The 18018-nt window shown below is 37.3% G+C and overlaps 1 protein-coding gene across 3 annotated transcripts in view; it reads left to right on the top strand.

The window, feature by feature from the left end:
• The first annotated feature begins 1761 nt into the window (after nt 1–1761).
• Nucleotides 1762–18018, top strand: part of LOC131436670 (A disintegrin and metalloproteinase with thrombospondin motifs 18) — a 33969-nt gene continuing 17712 nt past the window's right edge. For 2 of the 3 annotated variants that reach the window (XM_058605527.1, XM_058605524.1), the window contains exons 1-2: nt 1762–1967; nt 2110–2484. In XM_058605527.1, coding sequence (XP_058461510.1) covers nt 2302–2484 — 183 coding nt within the window. In that variant the 5' untranslated portion in view covers nt 1762–1967; nt 2110–2301. Of the gene's footprint in view, nt 2485–18018 lie in introns of all 3 variants that reach the window. The other variant, XM_058605525.1, reaches the window with a different exon arrangement.

An 18018-nucleotide genomic window follows, 5' to 3' on the forward strand; every position in this document is an offset into this window, starting at 1 on the left:
GTGTTCGTGCATGATCATTTCTGTGGTAGAATTTACTCCTCCTAAATCTTACAAAGCATCCAGTAGGCACTCTATCCATGTTTGAGCAGCTCTCCTGACAATTAATCATTGCCCGCGGCTTTGTTGTTCCTCAGATTGCTGAACTGAGAGCCTGTTGTCGGCTTAGCGTGCATCCTGATTGATTCCTGTGTCGTAGTACTACTTCCACCTCACATTTGTTCGTGAGAAGGTTATCACTGGTATCTCTGCACATTTCAATCTGTGGCGAGTGGCCTCTACGTGAGCGATTTACCTTCACATTCATTTACATGATACAGCTTTAATTTCAACACACTATGGAGACAATTCTTAGTACAATAGATGTTCCTCTGCTCTGGTAGAAGGTAGCCAGTCGATGTTCACTTTTTCACACCTTTTGTCCCGACCAACACAGTTCATGCAGTGCTATGACTTCGAATTTGCGATTTTGCAACTCATTGGGCAGTATTCGATTGCGTCCTGGGAAGCCAAGGGATTTACAGTTCCATGTGCCGAAAGCCCAATCGTGTTTTTTCCGGGCGGTTCGATAGGCCTGTCCTAACCCCCTGTCTGTTTCTTTGTTGTCTGCCACCTCACATAACTGAACCTGGTAGGGTTATCGTGCCCTTGCTTGCACGCACCCTCTCATTCTGCTACTACCGCGGAAGGCGGTAGCACTCAGTCGACGACGGTCATCATGAGACAAACGTGGTGGTATGAGACAGGTACTTGTGAGGGGCGACTCACCATTTGACGAACCATACGTAAACCCATACGTAAACCTTGAATTTCATCCAGATCCGACTTCCGGTTCCGGGAATATAGGGTAAAGAGTGTTAAAAATTGTATACCTACACTTAAAGCGCAAAATAAAAAACGTAAAAAAATCTAAGCTGGCCTTAAAACTACTCCAATCGGTAGCCAATATAAGCCAAACAGACCGATATCAAATCCGTAAAAAAATCTTCTAAATTTGAATAAAAACTAGTAGAATTTGTACATCATATAAGGTGATGTCCATACGAACCGACTTCGATTATATCGGTTCTCGGGTTGTGGTCCTAGAAGTAGCTGCAATAGTGGAACAAACTGAGAACTGTTTCATTCCTTCAGGAATTCAGGAATCGAAAAAAAAATATTTTTAGGAATACCACAATACTATATTACCTTAATCAATAAGCTTAATAAAAAAAAGTTTTAATAAGACTGCTTGAATGACAAGAGAAAGGCATTATCACACCATTAGGTGAATTACGAATAGATTTTTCTGTGAGTTATGAACGAAACTATCTAAATAATTCAACGATATGTTTTTGAAATGAGATGTTGAGAAGGTTCGCAGAGAAAATCTCTGGAGGCAGATGAGTTATTTTAACTTAACTGATGTGAATAGAAAATGTCAAAATCGGCTTGAAAAGGCAATTTGGGTACTATTCCACTGCGGAACATTATCATATGTTGCAACAGACTTTGCTGAATGTGTCAAAGTTGACTTACAATGTTTAAATTTCATTCAAAAAAGCATAAAAAGCAGAAAAGATTGGTAACGAACACGTATTTTCTATGTTTAACTTTTGAAACCGGAGATGACCGGAATTTACGTTTCTCTATCATGCTGCACTATTTCATTCTGCTATTAAATCGAGGCATTTAGTCGTCGCTGAAATAGACAGTAAGGAGGGAAAACATTGCGAACACAGAACTATTTTCTACAGATGGCTTCAGTTAAACACTAACCGCCGAGGTGTTCAAACGTTTTCCCAACATTGCTTCTATCGCGTGGAAAATGTTTGCCGGTTAACCTCGCGCGTTGGGCTCTAGTGACTCTAAACAATAATAATAATGGAGCTAATTTTAAGCGTATTCCAGTAAAAAGTTCGTAGCATCGGGAAATGAAACAGATTCTTCCTACATCACATAATATACCTTGTCTTTTATGAAATCTTTCAGTAAGCATAATAAAAAAATACGCAGTGTTGATTATCAGGCGTAATTTTTGTAGATAAGCAGTGACAAACTTTATCTGAAGTACAAAGTTCCGAATTTATTCAATTAAAGTTGTACAGATGATGAGATATTCTTATTTTTCAGTAGAGCAATGGTTTTTAATAGATCCAGAAAAATGCGTCTGTTATGCTGCATTAGTTTCGACCATAGTGTAATGCACTTATGAACACGGAACAAGTGACAAAATGAAAATGTTATACAAGATACCTTAGTTCCTATGTGCATGGATAAAATGCGGTGTTTTAAGATAGTTTTTTAAGATATGTGAAAAGTAAAATGCAGCACCGATATCTTCTGCTTCAACTATTATTTCTACTGCCTAAAGTGCATAGCAGTGTGAAAATGATACACATCGCTACCTTTCTGGCGATAATTTTCCTAGCGGAGCATACAAGTGAGGTGGAATGTTTACAGTTGGATGTACAAAAAGTAAATCATATTGTGTTGGATAAGTTAAAGGTATAGATGTTGTGTATTACTAAATGTTTTACTTATACGTTGCAACTTCAGAAGATCTATAGTTTTCTCTCAATTCTTCATCAATGCAATTACCCCAACCGCACCATGAAACACATATTCAACACAAATAACATTATTGTTTTCTAGTTAATATAATATTTCCTCAAAACAATATAATTTAAAACTCTTAAAAATAAGTTCTTCTTGCTTTTTGATCATTTTAGTGATCAATGAGTTGCTAGTAAATTTTGATTTGAATTGGCAATGTATTATAATTGTTTATTATTTATATTGTATTGCTTATTATTTAGCTTTTCGACTGTGTAGCAAATACACAAACATTAACTCATACAGTTATTCAGTGTTCTAGACAGTGTTGAAAATGTAGTTAAATAATTCTCACTAGACATGATCATACGATTGCATACTATCTTTGCCCATAATCAATGCACCGGTTACAATTATCTATGGAAAATATGTAAAATGAGTTGTCACACAATTGCCAACAAAACTGTCAATGAACTCAATAAAACTTCATAGCGTAACCACAATAAAATCATTGTGATATTATCATGACTCGCATGTCTGTGATTATCGCGCCAAAATCCGACACGTTACGTTTGCGCTGGTTTCATGTGCAGTTTTGAGTGCCGACTGGTAGTACACCGGAATGCTATAAATAAACAGTAACAATAATGGCCGATTCAGAACAAGATCAAAACATGTCCCATTTGATACGCCGGTGGTTGTATCAAACTCGGGCAACGTTGATGTTCATTCACCTGTGTCACCATAATGCTGTCGAGGTTCTAGTATTCGACCTGGATTCTAATTTCATGCTAAGTTCATTGAGATCAATTATTACCTCACACTTTTGTTAGATATTCATATACCTGGAAAACCATCAATAATACATGTTCTGGCCACAATAATCTGTTCTCTTGTTATGTTCACAGCAGAACGATTGAACATGTTTTCAGAAATTATGTGCCTTTCAACAGCTAGTTTACACAGAGAAGCCGTTAGTCAAATGTATTAAATATGTTGATTAGTTTTCAATTCTCACAAGAATGTTCATTCCTTATTAGTATATGCGATTTCACTCAAAAAGAGATCGAATATTTCAATTCACTCTTTCACACTTTTCCTTGCAACGATCGAATATTTTACGCAGTATAGGAAAATCTTTCAAATTTGCATTCCGATAGATTTACAAACCAAGACATGAAAAAAAAGTAACATGTCACAATTTTTCAATGTCAATCTCGCCATGCTTGGATTTTTGTCATTCATGCAATATAATGAAGTTAGTGCTTCAACTCATCTAAATCTAATTATTCAATGGTTGTACGGAGAACACAAAGCTAAAATTACATTTATATTAAATGCAATGAAATTTTAACGGGTATCTATTGTATTACCATAATAAAATAACATGAAAATTTTTCCTCTTATGAATGCTCTCTTCGGATTAAGAAATTTATGATCAAAAGTATCAGACATAAATTCATTTACATAGTCATACACTGTGCACATCAAAAATAGTAGGAACGTAGCTTAACATATAGTTGACAATAACGCCACCACAACAAAAAGTGTTGACTTCAAGAACCAGCATTCATAGCAAAAAGTTGGACAATTCACGCTGCTAAAAATTACTTAATTTTAAATAATTTTCACCTAATAGACCTAATAAAGAGGTTCGTGCGGAACTTAATATAAACTAAAAGAGCTCGATATTGTTCTGGCTTTAATCACGATTTTCTGCGTTTTGTATTCTCAAAACATTTCTTTTTTTCGTCACCAATTACAATCCGATGCAAAAACAACTTCGTAGCGTAATAGCCTGTTCGAACTATACCGGGACGACCGGGACCGGTGCGAAAAACTCGGCGAGGAATATCGGCGGCAACCAAATGGATTTTATCCCGGATCCGGGATTTCAATACATACACACGCCGGCAGCTCAGTCATCGCCGATGAGGAAAAAAACGTCCCGGATAGTCCCGGATGGTCCCGGATGGTCCCGTCCCGGTATAGTGCGAACAGGCTTTAAAAGGAGCTTTTCGCATATTTTTATCTGCCGTTCGTTCAGTCCGTGTGGAACCCATTTACTGACGTTTTGAATTTTTTCAATGGCTCTTAGGCATTCGTAAATGCTTTTCTTTACGTTTCGTCTTAGACTCGTCAGTGCAGATCAGTTCAAATTGAACTGCTTATTGCAAACTTAAACAGTTTAACTTGAACCGCCAAGCAGATGTAAAGTTAATGCTATTTGCAAAACACTTATAAACGTAAAGAAAAGTAAAAACGGTTATGTGTCCTAAGCACAAACATAGGATAACCCTTAAATGACCATACCTGCATCGGTCAGAATAAGCCGAAAACAACGTTTTCGTTCGGCACGTCAGGAAAGACGTGGTACTTGGGTTTCAAATATATAAGTGTTTTGCAAATAGCATTAACTTGACGTCTGCTTAGCGGTTCAAGTTGAACTGTTTAAGTTTGCAATAAGCAGTTCAGTTTGAAAACCATCACATGTCGCAAGTGCTCTTTGTTTGGTTACGAAATAGAAGTATGTCCAGGGTTCGCTCCCTGGTTGGCGATTCAATGCATAGGGCGCTGGTCTTACAAGGCAATTGTTGTAAGTTCAAGTCGCGACCAGGAAGGATTTTTAGTGTCAGTACGATCGTAGCACCAGCCATGCCATGGTTCTGTATACTATGATTCGTCTGTTGGAACAGAAGGTCAAATTCCACAAAAGGAATGTAATGTCTGCATTTGCTTCGCTTCTAGGTTTTGCTCGAGTTTTAGGAAAGAATCTGCCAACTTTTCTTTTTCAAAGAAAAAATGCATCTTCTTATTTTTGTGGATCCCTGTTATGAGTTTAAAAAGCCTCTTGGCCCATGTTGCCAGAGCAGAAGGAAGAATAGTGATAGAAATTCAAAACAATTAAAAGTTATAGTCGGTTGAACTTGAGTTCAGGATTTTTTCGATCTGTTTCGGTTGTAAAGCAATGCTTCGCACTTCAAATTTACTTCATTTAAAGATCAACTAAACGCATTCAGCTTCTCCTACATTGAAAATAGAACAATCCAATGCCAGTGATCCTGATAGATTTTATACGCTATCTGATGACTGCAAAATAATCTTTTTAACTTGCGCATTTGGTATAGAAAAGTAACATAACAATACAAAAATTGCATATTTCATTCAACATTATCAAATAATTTAGTTCACTATGATCAGTATCAATAATTTTGTTCGATAAAGACAGGATAAAATGAACGAAAACTAATCGAATCTAATTTTGTTCGTCATCACTGTTTGTAACTTGTTCACTGGTAAACTTCAAAAAGTCTTGTTCCAATCCAACTAGTGGTATTATAATGCCTTTCTCATATCACTCATATACAATATTGTAGTATTCTTTATATTCTTTGATTCATAAAAGAGAACAAAAACGTTAGTTTTTACATCAACTAGTATAACCTAAAAATTGATACTATATATACTTTTATATACTTTTCGTTCATGCACGCCGAAAAATCTCGATTGCTTAAAACTTGGATACTTTAAGATTTATCACATTAATTACCACAGTTTGAAACAGTGTCACACGTGATATTTTTCAGTAGAATAATTCTTAAATCTAGCGAGCTACTGCAAGTCACAAGCTTATCGATTTTAATCCACTGATTAATTGCCGACACGAATTGTAATTATAACAAAATTTTAACGCGAATTCGTTGTGTTATTATGAATTTATTTTTAGCACGTGCAGACATGATTAGGACTGATGGGTTTTGGTTAAAAATCACTAAGTACATTACTCAAATGATTACAAACTTGCAAGTTTGTTGAAGGCAAAACGTAATAGAAATAATAAGATTGAAAATGTATCATTTTACTATAATTTTATTTTGCTCCAAATGAATAAACTTGTCTTGTTTTTACGTTTTACGTACATACTTAAAACTTAATTTTGATCTCGGCAAGGAAAGACGCCGGAAACGATCAGCTAAGCGATATTTTACTGAAATTTCGGCTATCCTTTTCCAAAATACTTCACACTTAAAAAATTTCGCAGAATTCGGTAATTTTTTACCGAATTTTCAACAGCTGAACGTTCGGTAATCAGTTCGGTAATACAATTGATTACCGATCGTTCGGCAATTGCTGAACTGTCAAACAACTACCGTAAACTGTAAACCAAATGGATCTAACTGATTGTTCGGTAATTTGTTGTTTGTTTGTTTTCCTTTGGTTAAAATTCTTTTATTTTCGGATTTCAAAAAACAACACATGTTCACAAAAATGATTGAAGAAAATTGAATTTTTAATTTAATTCCAACCTGTTGTGGCTTTTATTCCACCTTCCAACATACTGCACAATCCGTCGAGTCCACCAGAAATTACCCTCGAACGATTTGTGTAGGCAGCAAGTGGACAAGTGATACAAAATTATTTTCTGCCTATAAGTAAACAAAAAGCTTTTAGTGATTCTAATGTTTCAAAAATTTCAGCACCTGTACCTCAATCCATTCGATGAACTCTTCAAGATTTTTTTCGTTTGGTTTATAAAAAGACTCTTACTGAACATTTTATCAATTGTTTGACAGTTAGTTTTCACGACAATCATTATTTACAGAAGTTAGGTTATTGGAAAATTATTTTACCATACGGACGGTAGAGTTTTACCGTACTCGGCGACTATTCCGATTTACCGTATGAATTGTATATCTATTTACAGAATTCGGTAATGAAAACTTGCGTAACACTGATCGTCCGGTAAAAAATTGCATAATTTTTGTAAAATGACGTTCATGTGCTGAAATATCGGTATCTTCTATTAATTACCGAAAGTTTTCGTAAAAAAAATTACCGAACAACGGAATGGAATTTTAATGTGTTGGTTTATTATTTCCGATTTCTCGTCAATTTCATACTGATATTCGGTTTTATAAATTACCCTGTTTTCTAGTAATTGGTCGTTTTACCGAAATCAGCAAATTAATGATATCAACTTACCAGAATCTCGGTAAACAGTTTTTAGACAACCGATATTCGGTGATTCATCAAAGTAGCCATTTTTCTTCAGTACTAAACTGAGCGATGTGAATAAGTGTACGTGCTCATACAGTCTGTTACATAAAAGCGTGGTCACGATTACTCGGGATCGGTAAAGTGGAATGGTGCGATTGTTTTTTTTTTTAACACAGAGGGCAGCAGTGTCCTTCATGCTATGCGAGAATAAATCAGCTGACTATTGCTTACAGTTCGATCTCAGCATTTTTTCAAAATGGGTACCGCGTACACTTCGCGCTTCAAAGCAGATTTTTTGTGCTCGCATCCGATAGGCCCCAAAATGGATTGGCCCTCTCAGTCGCCAATCCAATTGAGAAAGTTTGGGCTCAAATGAAGATGAAGCTTTAGAAGAACCGATCACACAATTTGAACTCGCTCAAAGTATGCCTCGAAGGTGTCAAGACACTATTAATGCTGAAAGGGATTGGACTTGCTATTAATGTATTTGCATGTATGTTTTTGATCTAATAAAACAATATTCAAAAGTATTTTCGTGTTGAGTCTTTTCATTTTCCCACTACAGTGACCACGCTCTAATGTAACAGACTGTATGTGGAATCAGTAGCAACTGAAAATTGAAACGAAAAAGAACGACATGTTTCGTGCTATTAAAAACGATTTTGCTCAATGTTTTGCGATTATTCGTGTCAAGGAATCCTCCAGATAATACTAACGCACACGGGATAAAGATCCTCGTAACGCTAATCTACTGCCTTGATTGGATTCCGGTATAATATTAATGTTTAATTGAGCCATTGTTTTTGTTGTAACTATAATCTGTTTTTCTGCGGGAATACAAATTGTGATCCCTACTGGAAATGACATGAAAATGCATCTATTTTACTGTAGAAATGCTCGGTAAATGCAAATTATCTGCCAAATAAAAAATACCGAGAATTTTAGTTGTGTATACTTGGCGTACATTACATTACTAGCTGAAATCGCCATTTGTTTTTGCTCTGAACTGGGTAGGTTTTTCATTTTGTGATTGGCTTTGAAATTAAAAGTATAAATCGAATGGCCACAGCTAAAACAATGATTTTTGAATAATTTGAATGTCAAATTTATCATTCCATTCTCTTTTGTCGACCTTAACGCGGTGCTGTTGATCGAGCACTTGGAAGCGGATATAATTTTACATTCGAATGATACAAATGTACATTTCTATTGTTAGGTTGTCCGAAACGGTTGAACTGCAACTTGAACAACGTTGCTAGTTTTGTTAATCCAGCGAACTTCTTTTGTCGTGTTTTCATCCTGATCAAAAATTGTCCAATTTTATATTCATGTTTTCTGCTGTACTTTAGTTTAGGTGTGAATTACTTTCACGGCGTTGAATGAAGTAAATATACAATTTATCCATCTACCCACAATAAATGTGGAAGGCCTTGGTTTTGTAAGTATAATATAAGCAACGTCGGTTTCGATTATAATTACAGGTGGTTTATTTTGGTTTTCAGAATTATGACTCTATTGAAGCATAACCAACAAAACTCGATGTTTGCCTCAAGATAACCACTTTGACTGTGTGGGGATATTCGAATGGGATATATCACAAGTTCCACAGTTGCTGAAAATCATACTTTCTTTTTGTTTGAAAGTACACGAGCAACTTTTGACCACTTAACAGTACAGAACAAATTCTGAGCGAAAATTTTCGCTACTTAAAAACTGAACAATGTATTCCAAGAACTGCTTACAAGTTCTTTCAATTTCGTGCAATATTCAATTCATCGACCACTGCCGATCGCCAGCTGAACGCTGGATTTTCGAGAATCTAAGATCACATATTCTAATGATACTATTCTAGTTCCAAGTTTGTCGTTAATTAAAATTAGAAAATAGCCTTGGTATCTTAGAGCTTAAGCAGTGTGCCTAAAACTATATTGTAATATTGAATAAAATAAAAGTTCTTTCAATTGCTTCACGTGAACTTTTAAATGTGGATTTAGAAAATGGGCTGCTGATTATGCTATTCATAAACTTTGTAAGCTGCTTCAGTCAGAACATTTCCTTTTACCTTACTCTATAGAAATGCTATGGAATTGCTGGGAAAACTAACTTTTCATTTGAGCTTGCAGATCAAATATCTTTCACTCCTAGTTCCGGATATTTAATTATATAAGTTATGTATCCGAAAAACGGCCTTTTTATTACCGCTAGCTTTTGTCCGAGATGGCTTAGCCGATTTCAACATCTGTTCCACACAATTATTGACCACTTCATTCGGTATTTTTTCCATCTTTTGACGAGTTTAGGACAGCCGAACTACCGAACATTCTCGTTCTACTGATATTTCTGCACAAATAAAATTTTATTAACCACAGTACCTTAAGGTACCACTGTGATGGAATGTTATTTTCTCTGAAAAAATCAGCTACCGAGGTTTGCACAGCTGAGATCGGTAATCCAATTTAAGTGTGCAAAGACCAAACTACGCCCCTCATCACTAACAATAAGTTCAATGAAAAAAATATTTCATTCTGAAAATTATCTCATGCTCTATTTCGATTAAACCAATTAATAGAAATCGAACGAACCAAGCGAAATCCTCAATTTCTGTTCCTGTTGTATATACAATTTAAGCTAAACAGGGTATTTTTTAATCAGCTGCATATGCCAGCTGTCGAAGCCCTATGGGTCTCGGTTCAAAATTTTGTTTTTACAGTGATTGTATAAACTTTCTATATGAGAAAGGTAAAAATTCTTTTACACCAGAAAAAAAATTGTGTATTCATGCATATTCGTAATTATGTATTTTTATTAAACAACGAAAAGTATAGCAGTGTTGGACGGTTTTTCATCTAAAATGATGTAAATACTCTTTCTATGAATTAGGTAACCACAAAGTTATGATTAGTAGATTAATCAATCAATTAGGTGAATCATTGGAGTAGTTCTTGTATTGTTCGATTTCTACCTTTTCATTATTATAACTACTTCTTCTAGTAATAAGGATATTCCTTAATTTGGAAGAGTTAAAGTATAGCAATGACAAATTTTAATAGGAGAAGATTTGTTACTCAAGGCTTAAAAAATTTTAAGTTTTAAAATCATACCTAGTCAGGAATCATGAAAAGGCGATATGATTTGTTTCGTAACCTGACGAATTTCTTTATATGTGATGACAAGTCCATGACAACTAATGAAAATTTTTTCTCAAACACACATGCACACACATGTCAGCGTACACACACAACATACATGAACTAGAACTTAAACACACATACACGCACATAGATTAAAACACACTCGCGTATAGCGCTCAGATACGCGATTAAGTTCATGCGGTAAACTTTAGCCTTCTAAATGTAAAAACCTCTTCTCAATTCACCTAGTGGTGTGATAATTCCTTTCTCTTGTCACTGAAACAGTCTCCTTGAAACATATTTTCTGTATTAAAATAACACACTGACACGCATTTGAGCTGATTGATTTAGATTGGTTCAGTTGATTCACAAAAGTGTTCTTCAGCGTTTACGTCGCATATTCGACATTCCCGACACCAAAAATATCAGCAATAATTCTTTTAAACTTGATCATGGGTCTGAAAAAATTGAGCGGAATTGTTGAACTAGCGATTATTTCGACATTGGTAACCTTAATGTCACTTCTGATTTGACAGAAACTTAGTTTTATCCTTCCGGTGAACGAAAATGGTTGTGTATACGCTTGAGGAACGCGTGAAACAAGTGCTTTTTTTTTATTCAATAATGTAATATAATTTTAGGCACACTGCTTAAGCTCTAAGATGCCAAGGGTATTTTCTAATCTTACTTAACGACTAACTTAAAACTATAATAGTATCATTTGACTATGTCGTCTCGGGTTCTCGTAAATCGTAATGGCGATCGGCAGTGGTCGATGAATTGAGTGTTGCATGAGTCTTCCAGATGGCGTTGGTCCATGTGGGTCCGCGGGAAACACCCCCAGGCTACGAAGGCCCGGCGGGTGGCCCGCATGCTGGTTTTCGACTGGAGCGGTCTTCCGTGGGCGGTGATGATGATATTGCCGAAGAAAATGAAAGAGAAGTAAATATTGTGGAAAACGTGGAAAAAAGGGGATGTTGGAACAAAATGTTTGAAAACGACAGAGATCTAATTAGTTGCCATCGAGATGGAGAAGAGACAGGGAAGGGGGAACGAAAAAAAACAAAAAAAAAAGATCTTGTTAGTTCCAATGAAGATGGTGGACAGGGACGGGGATCGAGAGAATCGGGCGGATGTTAGTGTCGAACCTGTAGGTGGATATTATACTTTCTGAGCGAGGAATAACACATTACACTTGTATATCAATGTGTTTGAGGTACTGGTATATGAGAAGCATATATAAACTATCCCGACTCGCCAACACATCCCGAACCGGAACCTCAGGCGGTCTACCTCGGGCCCTAAGGGATTCCAGTAGCTTCGACCTGGCGTCACGATACTCTACGCACGACCACACGACATGCTCGATGTCCTGATAACCGTCGCCACAGGTGCAGAGACCGCTCTCCGCAAGCCCAACACGCCGGAGATGTGCGTTGAAGGTGTAGTGATTTGACATGAGCCGCGACATAACACGAATGAAATCGCGACTCACGTTCATCCCCCTGAACCAAGGTATCGTCGATACCTTAGGGATAATGGAATGTAGCCATCGTCCCAGTTCGCCATTGCTCCATGAAGTTTGCCAACTTTCGAGAGTTTTCTGACGAGAGATACTGAAAAATTCATTGAAGCAGATTGGTCTTTCATAAATATCACCTTCCAATGCGCCCACTTTAGCCAATGAGTCTGCCTTTTCATTGCCTGGAATGGAACAATGCGAAGGGACCCAGACTAACGATATTAAATAAGACCGTTCAGATAAAGTTCTCAAATGTTCCCGTATTTTCCCCAGGAAATATGGGGGATACTTTCCTGGCTTCATTTCCCGGAGAGCTTCTATTGAACTTAGACTGTCCGTGACAATGAAGTAATGGTCTTTGGGCAAGGTTTCAATGATCTCGAGGGTGTACTGAATAGCAGCTAATTCTGCGACGTAAACTGAAGCCGGATCACTGAGTTTGTGAGAAGCGGTGATGTTTTGATTGAAGATGCCGAAGCCTGAGGACCTGTTGATGTTTGATCCGTCAGTGTAAAACATCTTTTCACAGTTGACTGTTCTAAATTTGTTATAAAAAATATTTGGGGCTACTCGAGGGCGTACGTGATCCGGAATTCCACGAATCTCTTCTCTCATGGATGTGTCGAAAAACACAGTAGAATTAGAAGTATCCAAGAAATGAGCACGGTTGGAAACAAACGAAGAAGGATTAATATTCTGAGCCATGTAATCAAAATACAAGGACATAAAACGGGTCTGAGAATTGAGCTCGACAAGCCTTTCGAAGTTTTCAATCACCATCGGATTCAAGATGTCGCATCGGATTAGCAATCGATATGAGAGATCCCAGAATCGATTTTTCAATGGTAAGACGCCCGCGAGCACTTCGAGACTCATCGTATGAGTCGACTGCATGCAACCTAAGGCAATACGCAAACAACGATACTGAATTCTTTCCAGTTTAATGAAATGGGTGTTCGCGGCGGATCGGAAGCAGAAGCATCCATATTCCATTACGGACAATATCGTTGTTTGGTAAAGCCTGATCAGGTCTCCTGGGTGGGCACCCCACCAAGTTCCGGTTATTGTACGAAGAAAATTGATTCTCTGCTGGCATTTTTGTTTCAGATACCTAATGTGACATCCCCAGGTGCCTTTGGAGTCGAACCAGACCCCGAGATATTTAAATGTGAAGACCTGAGCTATGGTTTCACCCCCTAGTTGAAGCTGTAATTGTGCTGGTTCTCGCTTCCTTGAAAATACTACCAGCTCAGTTTTCTCCGTAGAGAACTCGATACCCATTTGAAGAGCCCATGTCGACAAGTTGTCGAGGGTATCTTGCAGTGGTCCTTGGAGATCGGCAGCTTTGGGTCCTATAATAGACACAACGTTGTCGTTGGCAAGTTGTCTTAGCGTGCAAGATGTGTTGATACATTCATCAATACTGTTTACGTAAAAATTGTATAAAAGGGGGCTTAAGCATGAGCCCTGAGGAAGACCCATGTAACTGAATCGTATTGTCGACAAATCACCATGCGCGAAATACATGTATTTCTCGGACAATAGATTATACAAAAAGTTATTCAAAATTGGTGAAAGACCATGCTGATGCAACTTCTCAGATAGGATGTTTATGGAAACTGAATCAAAAGCCCCCTTGATGTCTAGGAAAACTGACGCCATTTGTTCTTTACGAGCAAATGCCATTTGAATTTCGGTTGAGAGCAACGCAAGACAATCGTTCGTTCCTTTGCCTCTGCGGAAGCCGAATTGTGTATCTGAAAGTAAGCCATTAGTTTCGACCCAATTATCTAGACGAAACAGAATCATTTTTTCGAACAATTTCCGGATACAGGAAAGCATAGCAATCGGCCGATACGAATTGTGATCGGAGGCTGGTTTCCCTGGTTTTTGAATGGCGATAACTCTTACTTGTCTCCAGTCATGTGGGACAATATTATCCTCAAGAAGCCTATTGAATAAATTCAATAAACGCCTTTTGGCAGAGTCAGGCAATTTTTTCAACAAGTTGAATTTAATTTTGTCTAACCCCGGGGCTTTATTGTTACACGATAAAAGCGCAAGTGAGAACTCGACCATAGAAAAAGGTGTTTCGTTTCTATTAGATGAGGCGACGCGCATGATCGTCTGTTCCGGAACAGAGTCAGGACATACTTTTTTAGCGAAATCGAATATCCAGCGGTTAGAATATTCCTCGCTTTCGTTCGTGGTGTTTTTGTTGCGCATTCGTCGGGCTGTGTTCCAAAGAGTGCTCATTGATGTTTCTCTTGATAATCCGTCTACGAATCGACGCCAATAACCGCTTTTCTTCGCTTTAATCAAGCTTTTCATTTTAGCGTTTAATGCCTCGTAGTTTCTAAAATTGTCAGGTGTTCCGTTTTTCCTAAACTCGATAAATGATGAAGCCCTCTTCGCGTTTAATTCTGATCACTCTTTGTCCCACCACGGGTTGGGGGGACGAATGTTAGTTTTCGCGCCGGGTACAGGTTTCGTCCGAGCTTGAGTCGCGGTGTCGAGAATCAAGCCAGCCAAAAACGTGTACTCTTCCTCCGGTGGAAGTTCTTGTGTTGTTTCTAGTTTCTCAGATATCGAATTTGTGTAGCATTTCCAATCAATATTTCGTGTGAGGTCATACGAAACATTGATTGTCTCCGATGGTCTTAATCCGTAGGCGATTGAAATTACGATAGGTAGATGATCGCTACCGTGGGGATCAGGGAGAAACAAGTGCTGTTTTACTTTGAAAATTATAGTAATGTGGCAGAATGTGTACGAAAAGTTTTGCCAAAAAATCATCTTCTCGGATGAGGCACATTTTCTTCTCGGCGGGTATGTTAATAAGCAAAATTGTCGCATCTGGGGGACGGAAAACTTGCACGTTATCATGGAGAAGCCGATGCATCCTCAGAGAGTGACGGTTTGATGCGGGTTTTGGTCTGGCGGCATCATTGGGCCATCTTCGAAAATGAGGCAGGAGCCGCCGCCACGGTCAATGGCGAGCGCTACAGCGCCATGATTATCGATTGGTTCTTCCCGTTACTTGAAGAGGAAGACTTGGACACCATTTGGTTCCAACAAGACGGCGCTCCGTGCCACACAGCCAACGCTACGATCGATCTTCTGCGCACAGTCTTCGAAGATCGAATTATCAGTCGAAATTCGGATGTCGTTTGGCCGCCTCGGAGCTGTGATTTGACGCCGTTAGACTATTATCTTTGGGGGGCTGTTAAAGATAAGTGTTATGTGGACAAGCCAAAGACAATTCAAGCCTTGAAGGACAACATTCGTGCAGCCATAGCTGAAATAAAGCTGCATATAATCGAAAATGTACTAAAAAACTGGACCGACCGTATGGCGTACTGCAAGGCCAGCCGAATGAAGGAATTGTACTTTAATATGAAAAAATAAATTTTGATGAACCGTTTGTGTTTTATTGCATGTTTGAAAAAAAGTTACATAGCGGACCCTGTATATCTTCGAAATCAGAAATGACAGCCTTTTGATCTTTCTTGTGTTTGATTCACAACCCAAGAATAGCTTTTAAATGAGCCTAAGCTTGTTGAAATTGGATTAGACATTTTCGGCAAATATTGAGCGGAGAGAAACGATATGCATTTTGTTAGTTACGTTACTCATGCCATCATAACTCTGAAACCAGAAGTGACACCCATTTGATCTTCGAACTTGATTTACAGCCAGAATGTAGCATTCAAACTAACTCGAAGTTGCTAAAATCTGTTCAGTCATATTTAAGAACATTGAGCAGAGAGGAAAAAAAATACATTCACAACCCAAGAGTACCTTTCAAATGAGCCTAAGCTTGTTGCAATTTGGTTCAGCCTTTTTTGAAGTTCTCTTATGAACCTATATTGCCAACCGGGAATGTTTGAAGGAACTGTCCGCCGTTTCCGTCGTGCACTATCGCAGAGCAGATTCATCTTTTTAAGTATTTGTGCTTTTTGGTTGAATAGGGTACTTTGATTCAAAACATCTATTTTGATCTGAAAATGCCAATAAGAGAAGTATAGGCTATATCATGACACTTCTTCTTTGAATGAACATTGCTCCAATTGTTGACATGGTTTAATGTATGCAGATCTTTATCGTCATCTAAAATCAAGAGACGTAAAGAACCATTCGAGTTATTTATTATTCGAAACATTGCGAATGGAACCACAATTTTCACATGATAATAAATTCTTTAGGGCGCGTGAAGATCTGTGCGACCATCATAATTAAGTACTGATGTTTTCTGTCTACTTTATCTTCCAAATTTCATAACGTAATCGCATGAAAATAGACCCATGTTGGCTCAGCAGTCATGGTTGCAAGATTTTCGTTATGGGACGATTAAATTCAAGCAGTTTTACTTTAGTACAGTCTCTTTGCGAGGCTTAATGGTTTGAAAGTGAGCGCGAGAAGTAATGTTGCTCAAACACCTATTCTTCTGTAGCATTTCCATTTTCTGTTGCACCACTTCAGGGTCCTACGCCTCTTTCGTTAATTAACAGTCTAGCAAAATAATCTAGGTTCGCAACTTGAGAACTGATTAAATCATGTCATGTTATTCAAATTCAAATTCTGTTAAATTTGTTGTCTGTTTCATGTAATATAATTGAACTCTGAAGTTGACAATCAACTGATATGTGATATTTAGTGATTTAGTTGAAAACAACCGTTTATACTAGACTCATGATTATCTAATCTAATTTGTATTTAGTATTGGAATGCATTTCTCACTGAAAATTTTAAAAAAAATAATCAAGCAGGGAATAGTTTGTCTAGTAAGATTGATTCAATTTATGAAGAATCAGTTTGCACATATACTTACTTGACTGATTGAATTTCTAGTTCAACATTTTTCACTATATAGAGAACTCTTGATTATTATTTTGAACCACGAAAAATTTTAAAAATAAAACTTTACCCAGTCTGTGTAATCGTCGGATATTCACCAGTAATCTTCGAAATGGAGCATCGATTCTCATGAATATATATTCCGGAGTAACAGATTTAGAGAAATTTTAATTTTTCTTCAAGTTATCTAGCAAAAATGAAATGAAGTACCCGTTTGTATACAATTTCCGACTCACTGTTCAAACCAGGATGGGGTCTGCTATCTCAGTTTCAAGCATTTGTTTGAAGGATACTTCGAACATTCGCTTCGAATATTCTTATCGCAATAGCATAAGTATTGTACACCGTATAAACTAGTGTTACTGTGATATTTATTGAACAAAGATAGCAAAGCAGATAGTTTCTCCTATTACATGGTAATACGTAATACAAATAATCAGTGAAATGATATTGTGGCTCGACACGGTTCTACATCATTTTCTCAAACTGGTACTAAATCATGCTTTCATGTGAAGATAGAATGGTGTTTTCTATTGCCACTCGCGATATTGTCACGATGTATAAGCTTGATTTGAATAAAAAATATGTCACACGCTTTAAATAAGATTACCATTGGAGTTCACTGACCACGTGTGAACCTTTAGCGAAAATAAAAAAAAGTGAAAACGTCTGCTTGCATCGAACACATGTAGGTACAACAGACAGTTGTTGTTCATAGTCATAATTTATTCGTGATTCGCTATTTGCAACTAATGACTATGACAGCTGTGCAAGCTAGTTTTGAGAGTGCATTAAAATGGTCTATATTTAAATTTTCATTGTCACAGTAGTATAACCAAAACAATGCATGCTGTTCCATGTATCTACTGGTGGTAAGCTTCAGTGGCAAGTTTCCATAATAGCAACTTCAAACAACAGTCACTAGCCCTTTGTTTTTTCGATCACTGGTCAGCGTAGCATCAGGAACACCTAAAAAAA

This window comes from Malaya genurostris, chromosome 3, assembly GCF_030247185.1.
Source record: "Malaya genurostris strain Urasoe2022 chromosome 3, Malgen_1.1, whole genome shotgun sequence".
Classification (NCBI taxonomy): domain Eukaryota; kingdom Metazoa; phylum Arthropoda; class Insecta; order Diptera; family Culicidae; genus Malaya; species Malaya genurostris.